This window comes from Oryza brachyantha, chromosome 7, assembly GCF_000231095.2.
Source record: "Oryza brachyantha chromosome 7, ObraRS2, whole genome shotgun sequence".
Lineage (NCBI taxonomy): Eukaryota > Viridiplantae > Streptophyta > Magnoliopsida > Poales > Poaceae > Oryza > Oryza brachyantha.
The window spans coordinates 19,067,743-19,089,084 of record NC_023169.2 but is presented as its reverse complement, the minus strand read 5'-3'; the positions used below and the strand labels follow the sequence as shown (position 1 = coordinate 19,089,084).

At 44.6% G+C, this 21,342-nt stretch overlaps 4 protein-coding genes and 1 non-coding gene across 10 annotated transcripts; 3 read left to right on the top strand and 2 right to left on the bottom strand.

Moving 5' to 3' along the window:
• Nucleotides 1-1,074: 1,074 nt before the first annotated feature.
• Nucleotides 1,075-5,942, top strand: LOC102722509 (pentatricopeptide repeat-containing protein At1g13040, mitochondrial). Of its 4 annotated transcripts, none has more exons than XM_040525649.1 (6): nt 1,075-3,609; nt 3,717-3,800; nt 4,188-4,315; nt 4,975-5,080; nt 5,162-5,307; nt 5,498-5,942. In XM_040525649.1, exon 1 carries the CDS (start codon nt 1,416-1,418, stop codon nt 3,408-3,410), a length of 1,995 nt encoding a protein of 664 aa, XP_040381583.1. In that variant the 5' UTR covers nt 1,075-1,415; the 3' UTR covers nt 3,411-3,609; nt 3,717-3,800; nt 4,188-4,315; nt 4,975-5,080; nt 5,162-5,307; nt 5,498-5,942. The 4 variants fall into 4 exon arrangements, with proteins under 4 accessions (XP_040381583.1, XP_040381584.1, XP_006658163.1 ...); XM_040525650.1 differs by having other exon boundaries at nt 3,708-3,800; XM_006658100.2 differs by lacking the exon at nt 3,717-3,800.
• A 634-nt stretch (nt 5,943-6,576) lies between these two features.
• Nucleotides 6,577-8,025, top strand: LOC102722231 (galactinol synthase 2-like). Its single transcript, XM_006658099.3, has 2 exons — nt 6,577-7,423; nt 7,501-8,025. Exons 1-2 carry the CDS (start codon nt 6,641-6,643, stop codon nt 7,708-7,710), a joined length of 993 nt encoding a protein of 330 aa, XP_006658162.1. The 5' UTR covers nt 6,577-6,640; the 3' UTR covers nt 7,711-8,025.
• A 1,579-nt stretch (nt 8,026-9,604) lies between these two features.
• Nucleotides 9,605-13,497, bottom strand: LOC102721752 (transcription factor TGA2.1). Of its 3 annotated transcripts, none has more exons than XM_006658098.3 (10): nt 13,217-13,497; nt 12,817-12,912; nt 12,433-12,617; nt 11,967-12,050; nt 11,819-11,878; nt 11,487-11,564; nt 11,341-11,392; nt 10,917-11,188; nt 10,575-10,820; nt 9,605-10,195 (listed from the first exon to the last, which is right to left on the bottom strand). In XM_006658098.3, the coding sequence occupies exons 3-10, from the start codon at nt 12,496-12,498 to the stop codon at nt 10,049-10,051; spliced, it is 1,005 nt and encodes a 334-aa protein (XP_006658161.1). In that variant the 5' UTR covers nt 12,499-12,617; nt 12,817-12,912; nt 13,217-13,497; the 3' UTR covers nt 9,605-10,048. The 3 variants fall into 3 exon arrangements, with proteins under 3 accessions (XP_006658161.1, XP_006658160.1, XP_015695229.1); XM_006658097.3 differs by having other exon boundaries at nt 12,827-12,912; XM_015839743.2 differs by lacking the exon at nt 12,817-12,912.
• Nucleotides 13,498-13,808: 311 nt separating this feature from the next.
• On the top strand, nt 13,809-13,881 carry TRNAA-CGC. The gene has a single exon. It is a non-coding gene; the product is annotated as a tRNA-Ala (tRNA).
• Nucleotides 13,882-14,250: 369 nt separating this feature from the next.
• Nucleotides 14,251-17,671, bottom strand: LOC102714030 (rhodanese-like/PpiC domain-containing protein 12, chloroplastic). Its single transcript, XM_006658922.2, has 8 exons — nt 17,290-17,671; nt 17,096-17,218; nt 16,679-16,770; nt 15,569-15,669; nt 15,383-15,493; nt 14,898-15,006; nt 14,631-14,681; nt 14,251-14,512 (listed from the first exon to the last, which is right to left on the bottom strand). The coding sequence occupies exons 1-8, from the start codon at nt 17,474-17,476 to the stop codon at nt 14,432-14,434; spliced, it is 855 nt and encodes a 284-aa protein (XP_006658985.1). The 5' UTR covers nt 17,477-17,671; the 3' UTR covers nt 14,251-14,431.
• Between the last annotated feature and the right edge of the window lie 3,671 nt (nt 17,672-21,342).

Below are 21,342 nucleotides of genomic sequence, written 5' to 3'. Positions count from 1 at the left end.
TGCTTTGCTGCTGTCTCTGCATCAGCCAACAACAACGCGCGAATCCTGCCTGCCCTACTGTTTTGCTGAATCATGCACCATACATGCATATCCACGATAATCTTGAAGGATATATATATATATAGTACTTATAATTTTTTTTGTCTGAATCTCTTGACTGAATTTTCTTTTCTGGATCCCATGATTGACAGTTATCTTACCTCATCGGTGGTAAGATCTCAAAATAACGAAACATTTACATGTCATTAAATATTATTTTGGATATGAATGTTAACTATTAATATAATATATATATATATATATATATCATATACTATATTTTCAAATTTAAATTATGATCTGCAAAAAATTATTTATAAAGAAATTTTTGTGCACTATCTTTCCGATTCATAATTACAAACTATCATGAAATTTCATGCTAAAATATTAAAATTTTACATTTGACAACAACTCAATTTGTAGGTCATGCAAAAATAAATAACTTGTAATAAAAAACAAAGTAGAGCAATAAAAATATTTTTATAGTATTAATAAAGAAATCATACTTGACTTTACCTTTGTAATACTATTATAAAACAAGTTTTTGTTGCTGACGTGTAGCAGATAAGAGTTTATAGTAGGCTTTATATTTGAACATACCCTAATGTGTATTATTGGAGGCACAAACATCGGATAGATAACGTTAAATTTTATGTCTTAATCTCGTCTGAAAAAAAATCAGTCATAAAAATATTGATTCATATAGTAAGACATTTTGAATTTATTTAAGTCAAACAAACTTCTTGACTAAATTAGTTACACTTAAACCCAACACTGAATGTATTTTGATATCACATTGTTTTATATTGAAAAGGTTGTTATGTTTTTCTATAAACTTTATATGTCTCAACTAAGAGAGAGAGAAAACAAGAACCTATGGGTCGGAGTTTAAATGCTAATTCGTTGGGCTCTTTGCGAGATGCTGTAATCTTTATATGGGCCAACATTAGGCCCAGTACTCCAGATAGGCCCAGAACATTATTAGGCTTAAGTTGGTTGGGTTGGGTGGCATCTCGACTCCCCCCTCCACCCTCCCTCGTCGCCCGCCGCCGGCGACCTCGTCGGACTTCCTCACCATCTCCCCCACTCCATCCCATCCCTCCTCATGCTTCTGCACTCGCCACTCTCTATCTAGCCTAGCTCCTCGTTTCGCCCCCTTCTCCGCGCGCCCACCTGCTGCCTCGCATCCGCCTTCCACCTCGCCTGCTGCCTCAGTCCGGGGGCTTCCGCCTGTCTGCCTCGTCGTCTCCAGCTCCGGCCAGCGGTTCAACTGCGCTACTTGAATCTCGTGCGCACTTTGGCTCTGCCTGCAGCCAACGCCTGACTGTCGGCAAGGTGTTCGACGGAACTCCCCCGAGGCCTGAGGTAAATCTGTTATGTTCTTGGCCACACGACCATCTGGATCGTCTCTCATTGTTACCAGGCTGTGCGTGCTCCACACCGTTTCCTGGATCGTTTCATCGAGGCAGGCAAGGTTCACCACCGGCGGCGACAATGCCACTCCGGGGTCTCACTGCCGGCTGTCTGAGCTCTTCCGCCCAGTGCGCACTGACACCAGTGGCGTCATTGGGCGAGCGCTGGAGTGTGGGAGGTGGTCAGAGTCGGTGGAGCTGGAGCTGGAGGGGCTCCATGTCGACTTGGATCCTTTCGTCGTCAACAGGGTGCTCCGGGGCTTGTCCGACTCAGAGATGGCAGTTCGGTTTTACTGGTGGGCAGAGTCACGCCCTGGATTTTATCATAACAATTTTGCGATAGCATACATCATAAGCTTGCTGTTTGTAGATGACAATTTTGCCCTGCTTTCGGAGTTCCTGGGAAGTGTAAGGAGTCAAGGGGTGGCATTACATCGATCTCTCTATAGGGTACTTTTGGGTGGCTATGCTCGAGCTGGAAAATTTTATTCTGTCATAGAAACATTCGATGACATGGTCACGTCAGGTTGCCGTGAGTTCGGTGTTGATTACAACAGGTTCATAGGTGTTATGATTAAGAATTGTTGCTTTGATTTGGTGGAGAAGTATTACAGCATGGCACTTGCAAAAGGATTTTGTTTAACTCCATTCACTTACTCAAGGTGGATTACTGCATTGTGTCAATCAAACAGGATTGAACTTGTAGAGGAGCTTCTGGCTGACATGGATAAATTTGGATGTTTCCCAGATATTTGGGCATGTAACATATACATTTATTATTTGTGTAGTCACAATAGGTTATATGATGCTTTGCAAATAGTGGAGAAGATGGACATGAAAGGAACCACCAGCCCAGATGTTGTCACCTACACAACAATTGTTGGTTGTTTATGTGACCACAGGAGGTTCTCTGAAGCAGTTGGGCTTTGGGAGGAAATGGTGAGGAGGGGACTTAAACCTGATATTGTAGCTTGTGGTGCATTGATCTTTGGTTTATGCAAGAATCAAAAGGTTGATGAGGCTTTTGAATTAGCATCAAGGATGTTAAGTCTGGATATCGAACTTAATGTTTCGATTTACAACGTCCTGATAAGTGGTTTCTGGAGAGCTGGTAGCATTGACAAAGCCTACAAGATTGTGTCCTTCATGCAGAGAAATGGTTGTGGACCAGATGTAGTGACATACAATATCCTTCTAAACCATTACTGCAATATAGGTATGACAGATAAAGCTGAAAAAATGGTAAGAACAATGGAGATGAGTGGGGTGAATCCTGACAGGTACAGCTACAATATATTGTTAAAAGGGCTGTGCAAAGCTCATCAACTAGATAAAGCATTTGCTTTTGTTTCTGACCATATGGAGGTTGGTGGATTCTGCGATGTTGTATCCTGCAACATACTCATTGATGCATTTTGCAAGGCAAAAAAGGTAAATTCTGCATTGAACCTATTTAAGGAAATGGGCTACAAGGGAATTCAAGCTGATGCTGTGACTTATGGAATTCTGATTAATGGTCTTTTCGGCGTTGGATACTCCAATCTAGCTGAAGAGCTTTTTGACCAGATGCTAAACACTAAAATTGTTCCTAATGTTAATGTGTACAATATTATGCTCCATAACTTATGTAAGATTGGTCATTTCAAACATGCACAGAAAATATTCTGGCAGATGACTCAGAAAGAAGTATCACCAGATACAGTTACTTTTAACACACTAATATACTGGCTTGGAAAAAGCTTAAGAGCAATTGAGGCCCTGGACCTTTTTAAGGAAATGAGAACAAGAGGGGTAGAGCCCGATAACTTGACATTCAGGTATATGGTCAGTAGTCTTCTGGATGAAGGCAAATCTACACTGGCTTATGAGGTATGGGAGTATATGATGGAGAATGGTATCATTCTCGACAGGGATGTTTCTGAAAGGCTCATAAGTGTTCTTAAATTGAAGAACAACTAAGTCTTTGGAGAACTTCAACCTCTAGATGCTTTCCTGCTTCTGTTGCTTACATGCATCGACCAACAAGCTTGAAGGTCTGATCTTAATCGATTCAAGGCAATATGCTGGTGCATAGTTGAACATGGATGTGCTAAACATCTCAGTTTGATGCATGCAGCAGTTGCACCTTCTGTTACACACCAAGGTATCAAGGGACAAGGTAATAATCGTCTTAACCTTCTGAAATATTGACATTGCGCTGCTTTTCTTGTTTAGACATCATGCATCTAATCGTGATTCTAAGGCATTGTACTTTAGCTTCTGCAGCAAACGAAACTATGACAGATTTATCAGAGTTCAGGGCTTTTGGAACTAGATGATCCTGGTTATAGCTCATGCAAATCATGTCCGGTACTAACTGAAAACATATGACCTAATATCTGGGCACCAAATGAATATTGTTGCAGGTCATCTCCTATATATATTATGGCAGAAACCATTGTTGTGGACCCATATATTGCAATAATTAATAGCTATGGCGGTTGGCTCCTGAAACTTTTAATCACAAACTAACACCCTTCTCTAGGTTTTGACGTGCAAACAAAGACAACTTATGGAACAGACATATACAGTTTTTATCAATGCTATCAATCGTTGTAATGTCTGGTTTATCCATTTGCAGATTCAATTTAACATAGTTGGCTCCTTTGTGTTTTAACAAAATGTGGAGCGGAGACATTAGCAAAGGTTGGCTGCAAGACAGCTGGTGACAATGCAATCTTTTTTTTTTTTTATCAGGTAACAGTATATTGGTTGTGCTGTTTTTTTCCCTGGCGATCAGAAGCATGTCACAAGAATAGCGTCCAAACCACACTGGTGTTGCAGTAATGGATAACGATTTTGCTTCAAGTTATATGTACTATCAGGTAGGTAATTACCACTCTCTAGTTTTGTGTTATGTACTTTAAAATGTCGAGTGAAAACACCAGTGCCATAAGCTTCAATTACCGAAAGATCTCTGGCAGCAGCTCAACATTCTTATCTATCTATACTCCTATAAAAAAAGGAGTAGTGATTACCCTCACTACATTTTTACATTTAGCTCTTAAATTTTTTGACATTAAAAACCAGATAAATATAGATTGATATCTACATATAAATTTAAATTAAGGTGACTATTTCATATAAAAAAATTGATAACACGTCATAAAATTCATAGCAAAACATGGGTATTTAACTAATACTACTATGAAAGCCAATAGAAACGGTAGTAACTGAGTATATCTGCTCTTTGTACTTATGTAGCTCTACAAGTTAATTTTGTAAGCTTGGTATCTTTGGTTTTGTTTTTTTAGATGAAAGATTTTACGTGTATTTTTTTAAACACAGTATAACATAGATGTGATCTTGTGTCAACAAGAGTTAATTTTGCTATTTTTAATAGTCTGTTGCAATGCACAGACATTTAGCTAGCATCTTGTAATGCTTGGAATTATGTTCATAGGATTTGCTGAAGACCTTTTTTTAATTCATATATCTCGGTTTTGTCCTGTCAACATAAGCACGCTTCTCTTTCTTGATGCAGTCTTTGCCATTCGATGGTGTCAAAGACAGCATGGTGCCTCGTTAATGCAGTTGTCGAAGATAGATGGTGGGCATATGTTAAAACCATGATCCTAAAACAAATTCAGGTCTGTTACTTCCCCGGAATAAAATAGTCTGAAAATTTGCATGGTTTACTTCTTTACTACTATGTTTTTGGTAATATACAGGGCCAAATCTTGTGAAGTTTTTAGCTGTTCAGTCTATCAGTACAGTGCTGTGCTCTGAAGCCCATCGTGATGCTGATAAGTAATGCATTGGGAAGGGCGACCCAGAAAGGTGGCGGCCCATCTCATAAGATGGGCTAGGCCTGCCGGTAAGGGCCCAGCCTCTTTCTTCTTGTGTGTTCTTGTTGATTTGTATGTACTACTGTATGTATACGACGGATAATAACTCTGTATGATGGGTCGGTGTTGAAGGTGAAGCGATGTTTAATGTATATTAATTAATTGGTGAGAGGGACAAATAAAGAATGGTCGGTGACATATTATCGTATGGACACGCAGGAATGCAGGATCACCGAACCAAGAACACCAACACCGACCGGATGATGCAGATATCCATCGTCGATCGTGACTTTCCTAGTTTGTCGCGGCACGGAAACGGGAGATCCCTGAGACCGTCGACCCAACAAGAACATGGTAGACGTGTTGCAGCGTGCAGGATCCATCGTTTCTCATGCAACCACGTACAGTACAAGTAGAGCCGACAGTAAAGACAGGCTCAGATGCTTCTGCAGATATCGTGCTTGCACGTTAGTTAGTACCAGAAAAAGAAAATACCCTCCCCTTTTTGTCGGAACAAAGCACACGTCAGAAAGAACATTTCATCAGGTTTCTTCAGTTGAGTCGTCGAGCGACACGTCCATGTCTTCTGTAATTTGGGCTCTGGGTTGCCCACGTAGTACAACTACCGACTCACTTTTTACTCCATAATAAAATAATGCTATTATCCGGATTGTTCAAATAAATGGCGTAATCGTCTCTTGACCGTCCAACTTCTCCGCACTGCAGAGCAGAGATAAACATTTCTTAATTTCCGGCGGAATGTAATGGATTCCCAATCCTCAAATCACTACACATCAATTTCCCATTTCACCTTCTCTTTCTTTCTCTCTGAGAATCCATTTTGGTTCTTTCACCAAGAATTTAACACTGCCAAAATATTAGTAGTAGGGTAGCTAACAAACACGCCTAAAAAGACCATTCGAATATTCGAAAAACTTATCTACCACATTCAAACCGCCTTAACTTTCTTATTACAAGCTGTTCCGTAATTTCTCTTTCTTTTTTTTAACTCCACTTTATCAATTTGGATGGTACCATTACGACGAATATTCATCGGGCCCCACCTCATAAATCCAGAAAGAAATATCGCTCCAACCCCTCCCCGAGATCTCTCCAGAGCCCCGCCCTTTCCAGCACGGCCGTCCGATCTCCCGTCCCGGACACGTGTACGTCCCAGATCAGCCAGACCAGCCGACCCCAACCGAAAAACCGCCACGGGTAGCGGCGACCAGTCTCGCCGCCGCTCTCTATATAAGCTCACGAAGCATCTGCAGCTGCGAGCAACACGCACCAATCCATCCACGCATTTCTCGTCTTCTTGCAATCCAAGTGTTCGATCGATTGTTCGTCGGATCACTGTCCATGATGGGGCCGAACTTGTCGACGGCGACGGAGAAGAAGAAGGCGGCGGCGAAGAGGAGGGCGTACGTGACGTTCCTGGCCGGCAACGGCGACTACTGGAAGGGCGTGGTGGGGCTCGCCAAGGGCCTGCGGCGCGTGCGGGCGGCGTACCCGCTGGTGGTGGCCGTGCTGCCGGATGTCCCCGTCGAGCACCGCCGCAAGCTGCTCGACCAGGGCTGCGTCGTCCGGGAGATCCAGCCGGTGTACCCGCCGGAGAGCCAGACGCAGTTCGCCATGGCGTACTACGTGATCAACTACTCCAAGCTCCGCATCTGGGAGTTCGTCGAGTACGAGCGGATGGTCTACCTCGACGCCGACATCCAGGTGTTCGACAACATCGACCACCTGTTCGACCTCGACAAGGGCAGCTTCTACGCCGTCAAGGACTGCTTCTGCGAGAAGACGTGGAGCCACACGCCGCAGTACAAGATCGGCTACTGCCAGCAGTGCCCCGACAGGGTGGCGTGGCCGGAGCAGCAGCAGGAGCTCGGCCCGCCGCCGCCGCTCTACTTCAACGCCGGCATGTTCGTCCACGAGCCCAGCCTCGGCACCGCCAAGGACCTGCTCGACACGCTCGTCGTCACGCCGCCGACGCCCTTCGCCGAGCAGGACTTCCTCAACATGTTCTTCCGCGACACCTACAAGCCCATCCCGCCGGCGTACAACCTCGTGCTCGCCATGCTCTGGAGGCACCCCGAGAACGTCGACCTCGACCAGGTCAAGGTCGTCCACTACTGCGCAGCGGTACGCACGCTACCTTAATCAATCTGTCTCCTCCTTCCAGCTCCATGGACATGGTATCTGATGCAGTTAATTTGCAGGGGTCGAAGCCATGGAGGTTCACCGGGAAAGAGGAGAACATGGAGAGAGAGGACATAAAGATGCTGGTGAACAAGTGGTGGGACATCTACAACGACGAGAGCCTCGACTACAAGGAGGTGGTAGAGGAGGAGGACGCCGGCCAGCCGATGCGGGCGGCTCTCGCCGAGGCCGGCGCCGTCAAGTACTTCCCGGCGCCCTCCGCCGCGTAGGCTCGCCTCGCGATCGCCACCGTCAATGTCGTCTCTTGATAGCTACAGCCACTTCACCAGCTTTAATAAGGAGTACTGCTACAATACACACATATATGATTAATTACTTTTGAGTGTTTTTTTTTGCTTTGTTTTAAACGGTTAAAAATCCCCAAATTAAAGTATGTATTCGGTTTGTAAATACGTACGTAGGTTGGTCTGACTATATATAAATAGATCTTCCTAGAATATATGTACGTTACCTGCTGAAACATTTTGGAAGCTAATATATAAAGCTTTTCTATACCTATGTTGTGTCACGCTCAGAAATTTACACTAAATTTCTTTTTACGATTTTAGGTTTGGGATAAAACTCCGGGCGTGACATGTTGTATATAACAGCACCACTTTGTATGCGTGTTTCTGTGACGACGGAGTATTTTTGAGGCTTTTCTTTTTTTTTTAAAGACGTAAAAGAACGAGAGGAGAAGATATATAAACAAAAAAAAGGTTAGAAGAATTGAGAGGAGATCGATACGGTACTGATCCATATAATGAAGCGGCAATTTCGGGCGGCGGTCATGTCATTGGGATCATAATCAAGACGTTAATTGGCATGGGGTATGGGTTTGAGAGAACGATCAGCGTCAACACAGAAAAGGCAGGGTTGTTTGGTCGGTGGTGAAACGGCCAACTCCCAGATGCCACCTTAGCCAAAACAAAACTAAACTAAACTATAGTGTATTTAAGCAAGACCATGACTTGGTCTCAGGCCCCAACAAGGACGACTCCTGAATCTGTGTACGTGGCGATACCCTGTGCAAACCGCACCGGCTACTGTACTACAGGCCGTGACAAACTGTGCTTACATGTTTTTTATTTAAAAATTTGATGTAAATATTTAAATCACATAAAAAATATTTTAATAACAAGTCAAATTATAAAATAATTAATAATTATATAAAATTTTCAAATAAAAGAAATATTCAAACATATATCTAAGATTTAACAGCGTCGAATAAAAATAAAATAAAAGTAAAGAGAGTATACATGAAAACTTTATAGTTGTTGGGAAAATACTAGAGGTATATATGTACATATCTACTACATGTAATCAATTTTTGGTATATAATTGGTACACAGCATCTACATGCATTGCATCGGTGATCCTGGCATTTTTTTAAGGATAGAACACGAGACATACACGAACACACCACGACACACGCATGCGCGTTTCCATGTGTGTAAGAGAAAAATACCCGGTGAGTGACGCGAGTTCGATCCCCGGCAGCTCGACCACCCGAGCACTGCTCGGTCCTCGTGATCCTGGCATTTAATTCATGATGATGCATAACCAGTAGAAACGGTTCCTGCATTACAATTAGCATGTAACCGTCCGAATGCATGTTCATTCGTGAGGCAGTTCGATGGCCGCCTAACCCACAAAACAAGAGGAAAACAAAGAAAAACTATGGATGTCAAAACTGGCCTTCTCCCTGCAAACCATGGCATGCATTGCACGTACCCTAGGATCGAGTAGCTCCTTTATTGTTCATGCCTGCACCCCGACCCCTCGCCGTCGCCGTCGCCCTCGCTGCGCCGGCGACGACAAGTTACTAAACCGGTGTCTTTGATTCGTGAAGCGAACACTGTTCCTGCCTTAATCTCCCTGTCTCTCTGTGTTGGACCACGGATATCATTCGAGTCGAGGCACCTGGACTGGACGTCGAAGTACTGCACATGCTACACGCAGTTGCCATCGTCTTGCCGTCAACTTCAGTATTCCTATCAAGAGAAAGAGAGATTGATTTTGGCTGGCAGGCCGGCCATTAGTCCATTTTTCGAGAGTAGATCGTCTGACGACGGTTTCTTTGTAGGATTATCACACGCATACGGTCTTCCAATTACTCCACTGTTACATGTAATGACTTCTTAACAATGAATGTGTCCATCATTGTTTTTCATTTACCATGCAGTCTTTTGTACCTGTGCTTGCCAGGTTGCAGTTTCAGCTTCACAAAGGAGTGCTAATCGCTACCTTAGCTGATTGGAGTATTACACAATATCATGCAAAGTGAACAGTATTTCTGTTTCTGTAGTTACATTCAACAATGCATTTCCAGCCACTAGGTACAGTTCTACTACAACAAAACAGCTCAGGACCCATCCTGATTTACCCCTAACTTTTATTGCTAACACAATAATGCAATCATTATAACTTACTTAGAGGCTTCACCTACTTGCATACACCAGTTTAATTTAGGTACAGCTTTAACAATTGTACAGGGAAAACCCCAATTATCTGCAGTCCATCATAATGAGTGTTCTCCAAACCTCGTCACAGGAACTCGACCATTTGTTACTCCCGTGGCCTAGCAAGCCACAGGGAACTCAATGCACGCAAGCGTGAAAAGTAATCGTGTATGGCAAGAAGAGCACGCGAGGCTTGTCGGATCGTCAGAATTCGTTGCATTTGATGCAAGGTCTGCTGCCGCAGGTTGTCCGCCTGACAAGAATGGAACCAAAAGAATCATAAAAAATCTAACCCTCTAACCCTCATACCTTTTCTCTTATGCTTTTTCTCTTATGCTTATACTTATAAGCCAAAATTTGATTTTTCATAAATTTTGAGTTGATTTTGATTTTTTTGCTGAAGTTTATTTCCCAACATTGGCTTTTAGATCGCTAAGAATACGCGTATAAAATTTTTATTCATAAATTATTTTTCATTTGCAGTCGTTTGGCTTTTTCCATAAAACGCCTAAACAATCACCAGACTAAACATCTGACACAAGTCATCAGCTAAATATATGTTGTCCCCGACTAAAAATCCATGTTGCCAGGCAGAAAAAATGACGAGACTTAGATAAGGAGGAGATGCTTGCCTGGCAAAGGAAATTCTCGAGCGTTCCTAGTTTACCCATGGCCATTGCCATCTGACCCATGTAGTTCGCCACATTCCCAGAAGACCCTGATGAACCAAGAGATCCAGCCAAAGTATCTGCCAAAGATTGCTGCAGTGCTTCCATACCCTGTGATAGTGCATCCTCCGCCTGCTGAGAAGATTCCTGTAGGTTGTTTAATCCCAGTAACTGCTGCTCAGTTAAAGGCTCGAGGTGATTAGCTAGGAGCTGAAATTTTGCACCATATGAAGAAATTAGTACGAGTTACAGGACCAATAAGAGCATCAAACAAACAAGAAACCTTGAGAATTAATCTATGCTTACCTTTAGAAGTTCAGATGGACGGAAACCACCGAGCCACAGGAAGCACCTTTCTGCAGGTGTCTTCCACATGCCTGAAAGTATATGAAACACGTCAGCCTTTGCAGCTGTACCCTTGACCTTGAATATTTCATCGTAATGTGCCATTATGCCATCGACGATAAGACGGAGGTCACTGTCACTTGCATGAGCATTCACCGCTGTCCTCAGCTCATTTATCTGCTTATTTTGCTCCTCAAGCCATCTTGTGTATTCCAAGTCAAAGGTTAATGCCCCTGCAAAAGACAACCTTACTATTTGAGAAACACTTCTAGAAAGCAAGCAGCAAACAGTTAATATAAACTGTTAAAAGAAGGATAAAACCATCTAAGCAACACAAGACACAAAATGTTGATGGGTACCATGAGATGAAAATATGAAAAATTACCATTTCCACTCATGGCATGGGTTTGGTCTCCAGAGCTAGAGATGAAGATTCCCTGAAATTATATATCCAAAAATTCTCTGAGTACAGAAAGAAGTGGTGTTTGTTAACTATTTCATGGACCCAACAAACAACAAAGAAAAATTTACCTGCTGGCGAGCTTTCTGGAGCTCTTGCTCTAGCTGTGCAAGCTTCAGCTTACTGCTCTCTAGTTGTTGTACATATGCCTTCAAAGTTCAAATTAAAAAAACATGTTACAGTAGTTCAAAACAACTGTCAATAGAAACTGCAAATAAGCAATTAAACTCCTTGGTTCATATTTCACTTGCTGCCAACCCTTAAACGACAACAACTATGGCAATTCAAATTAGACAGATAATAGTTTGAATACACGAGTTCATAGAATTAATCTTATGCTTTTCCAAACAAGGCATTTTTGTTCAGAGCAAAAGCAAGCATAAGAGCAAAACTGCAGTAGTACCTTTTTCCTAAGCCGGCTTTTTCTTGCCGCCTCACGATTTTGAGCAAGCCGCCGCATTGTCTATTGCATACCAATTACAATATGAAATTAACAATACAATATACAAGATTAAGTGATGTATAAGCAAAGAAACTGACTAAAATGTCACCTTTTGGTCCATAGGTTTGTCGGATCTGTCAGATCTATCTGAAGAGTTAGAAGCCATGACTGCACCACTCTGTCCGTTTTCTAACTGTATTTTCAGCAGTCGAACATATTTAGAGCGCCGTTTGGCAGTGGATTCATAGAATCAATATGTTATCAGGGTGCAACAGCAAGACATGACTGTGAGTCAGTAAATAAAATAGCTTAAAAGAGTGTTTTGGCGTCAATAGATGAAATAGCACAAGAATTGCAAGGTTTAAATGATTAATTACATATTACTGTCATAGAATGCAGTGGCATCTCCACTCTAGAGCAGATTATTGGTCAAGTATCTCTCAATTATCCAATTCGTAGCAAGTAGCAGACAAGAAAATGATTACTACCTTCACATCACCAGCTATATTCTTAAGCTCAAGCAGTCAATTCCATGGCATGTTAGTGTGGATAGGAAAAACCTGAAAAAGTATTACCTGGTGGTTTTTGTCGTCGTTGTCTACAACAATCGATGTGTCAGTCCTTGAACTAGCATCTGCCATCACTGGGCCTCAACAGGCCACAATCAACAGGAGACAGCAAATCACTTTGCTCTCTCCTTTCTGGCACCAAAGTTGTAAGTGCAGAACTATGAACCGCCAGATTGATGGATGGTCAGAATCTACACATCACAGTAAAACGGAAATCATTAACGACTTCAAAAACAGCAACCTCAAACAGCTGACGGTGCTGTACAGTACATGACTGTGGTTAATCCTTCCCAATCGAAGTTGGTAACTGCTCAAGGCTTACTCCATTCGTCCATAGCACAAAACATAATAGAGCTCAAATGATAAGCACGTAGAGACAAGAATACGCACACTGACGTACTTATGTCGATTTGAAACCCCACAGGTTGGCCAATCTCCCTTGACGGACCACAACAGCTTTGCACAGTGCTACTCCCCTTTGTGCCACTGTCCCAAATATAAATTGGAGCAATTAGGTAGAGCACCATTACTAGGCAGGTTTATTCATCACTAGCTTAACCATGGGCCATTTCAAATTTCCAATACAACAGGTACAGTAGACGTTTAGGCCAAAACTACTACTAGTAACATCTTGTAAAACTATAGCAGTAGTTCATCCCAGAATAGGAGATTTTTTTTTTTTGGGGGGAAAGATCCTGATACGTACATCGCCACATGATGCTAATCCAAAGCAACTCAAACTAAAGGGGAAAACAAACCGAAGAGGAGCGAGCTGCGAGCGAGAGCATACAGTGAAGGATCGTCGGTGGCGGTTGGGGGAAATCTCTGCAAGACGGCGGCGGCACACGACCATGATCAGCCCCTCTGGCCCCCCACCGCCGGAGAAACGGGAAGGGGGGAAAAAAAACTGAATAAAATCAACCGCACCTCCTCCTTCTACCCTTCCGTGAGGCTGTGGGAGGAGCTGTACCTCCTGGGAGCTAGGGAATCTGCGGCGGCGGCGGCGGATTTGGAAGAGGAGCAAGGGGAAGGGATTTGGGGGGAGGAGGGAGGAAGCTTCGAGAAGGTCTGGTGGTGGTGGTGGTGGAGGAGGAGGCGGAGGGGAAGGCGGCAAAGTGGTGGAGGGGGCGGGTGGACTCGGTGCATGGAGTGGAGTGAGGATGACAGGTGGGCCCAGGAGCCGTTTGGGTCGTCGCGTGACGCAACTTTCTGGATAGGCAGGCGGCGCTGGCGCTGGTGCGGGTGGGCCCTTGGCTCCGCTCACCAACTCCTCCTCCTCCTCCTCCGTCTTTGACTTGCCCACTTCAAACTCTCAAATCAAATTGCAAGGCTCAAACGGGAGTATCGAACAAGTCGTTTCTAGTTCAGAATTGACACAAAATGGGGGTGTAGCTCATATGGTAGAGCGCTCGCTTCGCATGCGAGAGGCACGGGGTTCGATTCCCCGCACCTCCATTCATCAATTTTTCATAATCAAGTATACATACAGAATTTCAGGCCATGGCCTAGATCACTTTATTTTTTTTCAGAGTTTCAGACTGATAAAATGATATAGCATGTTTGATCAGAATTTCATGATCAAACTTTCAGAATTTCAGAATCAAACTTTAACCATGGGCCATGGCCTATATCACTTTAGCTATGGCCGTATCTCTCATACCACATTCAGATGGCCACACTCTTCCTGGATGGAAGAGATAGGGCCGGCTAGGTCGATCCAAATGCACCCTAAGTTACTCCCCCAGCCCCAGGTATTTCTCTTATATTCAGACTGATAAAAATGTATCCCCCGTATAATTTTTCAAAAGGAGAACTCCTAGCACATGACAAATAACAATGGCGTGAGGAAAAAATAAAACCTTAGCTCTGAGTTTCTGGTAACAATATTCCGTACAAAACCATTGTGGAAAGTGCTATCATTCTATACTTAACATGCTTTCCGTTTGGCCTGAAAAAGGAACACGTACGAAAGGCTGTGATGTTGTATTGGTGATCATGGAGATGTCTAGTAAGTCGGGATGGAAGAATCGGCTTGAACGGAGTAAGCGTGAATTCCACCCGCAACATTGTAAACTTTTCTGAACCCCTGAAAAACAATGGAACTTCATGTGAGGATGTCGTTCCACTACCCAGTTGCTTTGCATTGCACATTTACCATAGAGCGGGACTACATTTTGCAAGATCTAAGTGAGTGATTCAATTACCTGTGACTGCAACCATTTAGCTACCTGCATTGAGCGCATACCATGGTGGCACTGGGGGGAAAATGTGAAAGGGTAAGTGTTTCAATGTATCTTACATTCTTACTGAAAAATGTGGAAGGGTAATTTTACTTCCGCAACCATTGAATCAACTGAAAATCAAAACATGCAGGAAGTACAAGTACTCTTTCTTTATCTAACCGGTACTTGGCCATTGGCCTTATGTATGCACACTAGCAGCAAGTTTGGTAAGAGAGGTAACCAACTTACCAGAACATAAGTGTCCTTCTGAGGATTAAATTCATCTGTCATAACTGGTCCCCAAGTTCCAAACTGGCGAAGAGGTAGAACTTTAAAGGCTGGAAGAGAAGCTTTCTCTCTGCCATGCAAGAAGCTCAACATCAACTCCATGGTGTAGCCGTATAGGTGAATATTAACAATAAGTAACTACAGTGAACTGAGTAACCATAATAAGCAAATGAAGCCAAACACTTCATGTTTGAACATCATGACAGTTTTTTTCCTTGACAACGTGTATTATGAGAAATCACATAAAGATGTGGTATCAGGTGACTGGTGAACATTATTCACTGAAATGATTTAGAAAGGACAAAATGAAGTTCATTTTCTGTGAGAGCATGGCAATTTAAGTTTGTTAAAGAAATGAACAAACATTTTTGTTAAACACAAAAGTTCTACAATTTCCCTGATGCAAAGTTTTGATAATATTCTATCAGGACATATAAAAATCTTACACTTCATCAGGCTCCCGAACATCAATCAACTGAGCTTCCTCAAGAAAGATTGGATCTTGCAATTTTGCATGCAGCTCTTCTGGTGTAATGTCTTGCAGTACACATTGGTCTCTGAAATTAGGTGGAAAAGAAATCAATAGATGATTTTGTTTACATAGTACAAAATTATTTTTTAGGGCCATCTACCTCTCAGCAAGCACTTGCAACAAGTGCCATCCAAATTTTGTCTTACACCGTACAACCTTGTTCAAAGGAGCACCAAATGCTGCTTCCTCAAATTCTGGAACCTGCTCGGTTCAAGTAAGAATGTTCAAACTCCATTAAAGACAATGTTCATTCCTTTATGGTGCTTACAAAAAAAAAGCATATAATGGGTGGGAATAGATGAATGGATGGGAGCTTCACGTAATAAGCACACAAGTAATTGTCACACTTGAATTTAATGGTTGTGACTTGGCAGAAGCAAGCAAGCATACAGTAGAATAAGTGGCAAGTGGCTTTAGGTTTGTATGTCTTAAAGGCTTGAGCTTAACTGGACAGATAAAGCACATACATCAAACTATAAATGGCTAAATAAGACAAAACAAACTTGTACCATGAATTGGGAACACTTAATTTCCAAGCAACCAACAAGCAAGTACCAAAACAATTAATTCTACATTTTCTAGTTTTTCAATTGGTGACGTTGGTAGCTCCTAAAAAAATTGAAAACCACAGAAAGAAGTATACTAACCAAGAAAAGCCAAACCATATTTGGTGCTAAAGTAGAAATTATATCCATAAGGATAAGGTTTCCAACAGAATCTTCTATGGATTGTGGACCTTATGAACACCACAAAGCAGGTCAAACTAACAGGATGGTTCCATAGTCCACTTTAGGCATATGATTAGCAGCTCATTTGAAGTTTTGATCAATCCTATATTCCTGTATAATTGGAATCAAAAGTTCAACATGCATTGAGCCACACACCTAGAAAACATTAGCCATTGAATCTCTCCTGAGTTTAATCTCACCGTGTTTCATGTCTTCAATTACATTTATTTCATTTATTGACGGCACTAGTCCTATGAAGCTATAGATGACACTTCTTTTCCTCAGAATTGTTAGTAACATGGTGCCAAACTTGCATCACTATTTGTTTAGCAAAAAGTTGTCTCCTTTCAAAAAAAAAAGTAATATACTATGAAGACTTTCTAGCTTAGTGTTGCATTGCGAGGGGAATCATCTAGCTAACAATATGAAAAGTCCTAGACAAAAAGCTGTTACTAGCATGCAGTTTTCTTTTCATGGAGTACCATCTGTCCTCTTCGAACCCACCCCAGCATTCCACCATTTTCTTTTGATGGACATAAAGAGTACTCCACAGCTAAATCGCTCAAGTCCGCACCTGAAACATAAGGGGGAAAACAAACTCACTGAAACATGCAATGATTTTCTCAAGACCATAACCTGCAGTGTTATCCTTACTCGCATTCTCCATATTTATATGTGCTAGTATATATATATCAGCATCCACACGATGATGTATGTAAAGAACTTGTAAATTGCAACATAGATCAGAGTTCAGGATTGATGCATTCAGGTAAAAAGGTCTGCAGGATACTGGATGACATGGTTGCCTAGTGTAGTTGAGTTGAGTACATCATTATCTTAAAAAAAGTTTAAGTACATAAAACAAAGTAATAAGAGCATAAAAAAGAAACAGTTGGTACCTCCTGTAATGATGGATTTCTCGAGATCGACCAAAAGCCTAACATCCTGTTCGCCAACGAGCAAATGCTGGACTAGCAACTCCCTTCCCTCCCTGGGAGCAGTAGTAGCTCCAGTGCAGAAAACTAAATAGAGAGAGTAGTGTCAACAATTGCTCCAGCAATAACCGAGAGAGAGAGAGAGAGAGAGAGAGAACCCCTGGTGGTGGGCCTGGAGAGGCCGGCGGAGGCGGAGGCGGAGCGCAAGGGAGGGTGTCGGGTGGAGGAGAAGGTCGGGCGGGCGGAAGGCGCAGGCGAGAGGGGCGCAGAGGCGAGGAGCGGCGGGAGGCGGCGCGCGAAGCGGGAAAGCGAGGGCGTGGGAGTAGCGGCTCTGAGACCAAGCATGGCTGCGGAGGAGGGAGGGGAGGAAGGATCTTCTCTTCTCTTCTCTTCTCCGTCGTGTGACCGACCTCACCTCCACCCTATTCTCTCTCTCTCAAACCAAAAAAGATCTTCGTCGCTAGCAGCCATCTCGCCTTGGGCATTCTCTAACATCGGCCTCTTTCATGTTATGTTACGGGCCTCCATCTCCTCCTTACCTACCCGCTTCCAAAACAGGATGAGGTCCGTTTCCAAGCGGGGGCATATTTATAAGTGGTCCGTTCTATAGGTGGACGTTTTGAGCCCGAGCAGGGGGCGTCGGTAAAATCACCCCGAGAGACTGAAAAACCATGATTTAAATGTTGAAACGATAATAACTTTCTCATGCGAAATTAAAATTGGATAAAATTTATATCCACGGACAAATATATCCACCGAGTCATAGGAGCGTGTAGATGGTGAAGTATAAACACCCCTTCCGATGCCTAGTGCAGCGTGAGACAATTTATCAAACTCAAGGTATCAATTGTTAGATCAAAACGAATAGATGAAGGGAGATTGTCTCTATCGATAGTCGTCGCTGATGATGTACGATGGTTACTAGTGATTTTTCTTCCAAAACTCCAAAATAATACTACACCAATACACTTCAAAACCATTACTTGTATTAGTTGGACAAACAACAGATATTTCCTTATTTACTTTAACCAAAACTTATGGATATAGAAATTGATTTTACTTTGACACGGTTAATGTGGATATGGATAACATAAATATCATCCATAAATATGGAAAAGATCATTGTGCCATGTTATGGCTTGCATCTGGTGTTTATCGTTATAGATTCATCATTGATGGAAAAATAATATTTTAGCATGATCGTCCATTTGAACTAACATTATGGATAACATTTCAAATCTTGTTGATGTTCATGTGAGTGTTTTCTTACTTTACTATTTTTCCCATTCCATGATTGGTAGTGCGAACTTGCTCAGCAAATATAGTCGCCCTTGACCATGATTATTACAATCCAAGAAAGTTTCTAAAAAGATTGCCACTTCAGTACCTTCCTGTCACGTCCTGAGTTTTCCCAAGCCTAAAATTAATTAAATAATGCATTAAAAATAATTTATTAATTAAAGTTCAGGAGAAAAACAGTGTATAAATTAATTAAATTTAATTAGAAGTTTTTCGTAATGTTTTAAAATGTCCCGAAAGCATTTTAAATTATTAACAGGATTTATATTTGAATTTCAAAGAATAAAATTTACTCTAATAAACTTAATAAAAATCGGCAAAATTGGAGACAATTTCTTTTTTTTCCTTCTTCCTTTTTCCTTTTTTTCCCTTTCTTTCTCCCTTTCTCCCTTTTCTTTTTCTCTTTTCTTTTTTTCTCTCCTCCAGCCCGAACTCCTCCCCTGTACGCACCTCCCCTCCTCTTCCTCTCCCCTGTTGTGCGATCTCCTCTCCCCCTCCAAGCCGTGAGTCAGCCCAATCCCTCCCCCACGGCCAAACAACCAGCCCCATCTCTATCTCCACCTAAAAAATCAATTTCAATTAATTATAACTCTATTTCTTATCCCTTTAAAACCTTATCTATTCCTTGATAGATAACTAGATTTATCTCTAGCTCTCCTCCTATAAATACCCCCTAGAGCCTCACCTCTTTTCCCCGTCTCCCTCTCCCGTGCTCCTTGAGCCGCCTCTTGCACCTCCGCCATAGCTGTGCCGCCCCCTATCTAGCCGCTGCGCAGCAAGCCGCTAGCAGCCTTGCTGTATCCCTATTCACAGTAGCGAAAGCCGATCTAATCCATCGCCGATCTTCAGGTTCGCATATATTTTATTCTTGCGAATCAATCTAAATTCATCTACCGTTTAATTGTTTAGGTTTTCTAGCCGAACGGCGAGGAGTAGCAGCAATCCGTCGCTAATCTGTCCACCAAATATCAGGTTCGCATACATTTTACTCATGTGAATCAATCTATTATTGATCTACCATGTAATTGCTTAGATTTTCTAATCTAATTAGCTAGCGTGAGATTGATCTACAATACGGAGTTCAATTTCGTACACGTAGATTGGTTTAACGTTAAAGTCGTTTAGTTTCTAGTTTAGCGAGTCGTTAGATCTCGATTTAATAGGTCGTTCAATCCTGTCGTACAAATCTCCAATTCGTGCGCGTTTTGGTTCTGTCATGTGAATGCACGTTCTGTTTGCAACTTCTCGAGTCGCGGCCCAACCATGCACGAAGTCCCCATGACCTCCCTCCGCTTGGCCGGTGTCCTCCCGCTCCCTCCTTTTTCTCCGGGCCGGCCCAGCTCTTCTCCCAGCCTAGCTCGGCCCGCTCTCCCCTTCCTCTCTCTCCCCCGCACCGGGTCGTCCAAAGGCCGCAGCCCAACTCCCTCGCGCCTAGGTCCCCTTCGCCTCCCTCTTGGTCGCCGACAGGTGGACCCCACCTGTTAGCCCCGTCGTCTCCCTCCAGCCGCCCACGCCAGAGCCGCGTCTCGCCGCCGTCGTGTGCAACGCCGCGCCATCGGCCGCCGTGCGCCGCTGCCGCCGCGACGTCCACTGTCGCGTCATCGCCGCGTCGCGCTCATCCCGCTAATCCGACGCCCGTGATTACCGCGTCACGTCGCCGTACAACCGCCAGCTGCAGCTGCTGCCACCTCATCTGCGTGCACTATGCGCGCGCTCGCCACTAACTACCTCCCCGCCTCCTTCACCTCCGCAGCCTTCCGCTGTCGTCGCCGTCGCATCCCGGCTGCCCCTCCGCCTCCTCTCAGCCGTACCACGCCACGCCACCGGTTTCCCTCCGCCGCCACCGCCGCGTCACGCCGCGTTCCCGCACCCGTGCCGCCACATCGAGTCGACCATGCCCGCCTGCACGCGCGCCGTATTCGCTCCGCCCAACCGACTTGCGCACCGGTCGCCGCTCCGCCCGCGCCAGCCCAACGGCTGCGCCGCAATTGCCGCCCCGCAACCGCCGGCCGCGTCCCAAGCGCCGCCGCCAACTGCCGCCCGCCCTAGCCGGCCGCCCCTCCCCCTATAAGTCCCGCCTCCCCTTGCACCGCCGCCACCTTTTCCCCTCTCCGCTCGAGCCACCGCCGCGCCTAGCCGCCTCGCCCTCCTCCTCCCTCACCACCGCTTTGCGTCACCGTGCGCCATCGGACGCCGATCTCCGCCGAGCGCCGCTCCTCTCTACACCGCCAACCGTACGCGGTACGCCGTCACTGCCTCGGGACATAGCCGACCGCCGCAGCTCGCCCTCGTCAGTCCCCACCGGCGTCGTCGTCCTCCACCGCCGGTGAGCACCTCCCTCTCCCTTCTCCTTCTTCCTTCCCTGTCACCGCGCCCGCGTCGGTTGTCCGCCGTCGCGCCGCTCGGCCGAAGCCGCCGCTACCCGATGTCGACCCTCGCCGCTGCTCCGAGCTACCCAAGCATGTCACCACCTCTGCCTCCTCCATGTCGATTCGCCGCCGTCATTCTCATCGCTGGTGAGGTCCAGCTCTCCTTCCCCTTCCTCCTCCCTCTCTCTCTCCCTCGGCTCGCCGTCGTGAGCCGCCCCCTTGAGCGCCCATCACCCGCCGCGCCGACCATCGCGAATGCACGTCGTCACCGTTGTCGAGCTCCCTCCGCCCACGCCCGAGTGCGCCCACGCCACCGGTCAACTCGTCGCTGCTTTGCCCACTCCGCCCGTGCTCCGTCGTCAAGGCCACCGCCTTTCCTCTCCTCTACCGCCGCCACTTCGCCGCTCCGCTCGCCTCCGTCGCCGCTGGTCACCAGCCATCGCCGGGCGTCCGCCGCCGCTGGTCGTCGGACCCCGCCGCTGTCGCTGGTCACCGACCACCACAGCTCGATCGCCTCCTCCCTCTGCCTCGACCAAGCCGATC

Bases quoted from the DNA above. Each gene is read 5' to 3' on its own strand.
- LOC102722509 (XM_006658100.2), top strand. From the start codon at position 1,416: ATGTTCTTGGCCACACGACCATCTGGATCGTCTCTCATTGTTACCAGG.
- LOC102722231 (XM_006658099.3), top strand. From the start codon at position 6,641: ATGATGGGGCCGAACTTGTCGACGGCGACGGAGAAGAAGAAGGCGGCG. The intron at 7,424-7,500 runs GTACGCACGCTA...GTTAATTTGCAG, and splicing joins TCGTCCACTACTGCGCAGCG to GGGTCGAAGCCATGGAGGTT.
- LOC102721752 (XM_006658098.3), bottom strand. From the start codon at position 12,498: ATGGCAGATGCTAGTTCAAGGACTGACACATCGATTGTTGTAGACAAC. The intron at 11,393-11,486 runs GTAAATTTTTCT...ATATAATTTCAG, and splicing joins TCCAGAAAGCTCGCCAGCAG to GGAATCTTCATCTCTAGCTC. The intron at 10,196-10,574 runs GCAAGCATCTCC...CATTCTTGTCAG, and splicing joins TCGAGAATTTCCTTTGCCAG to GCGGACAACCTGCGGCAGCA.
- LOC102714030 (XM_006658922.2), bottom strand. From the start codon at position 17,476: ATGCTTGGTCTCAGAGCCGCTACTCCCACGCCCTCGCTTTCCCGCTTC. The intron at 15,670-16,678 runs GTACTCCATGAA...TGAACCGAGCAG, and splicing joins GGGTTCGAAGAGGACAGATG to GTTCCAGAATTTGAGGAAGC. The intron at 14,682-14,897 runs GTAAGTTGGTTA...TTTTCCCCCCAG, and splicing joins AGAAGGACACTTATGTTCTG to TGCCACCATGGTATGCGCTC.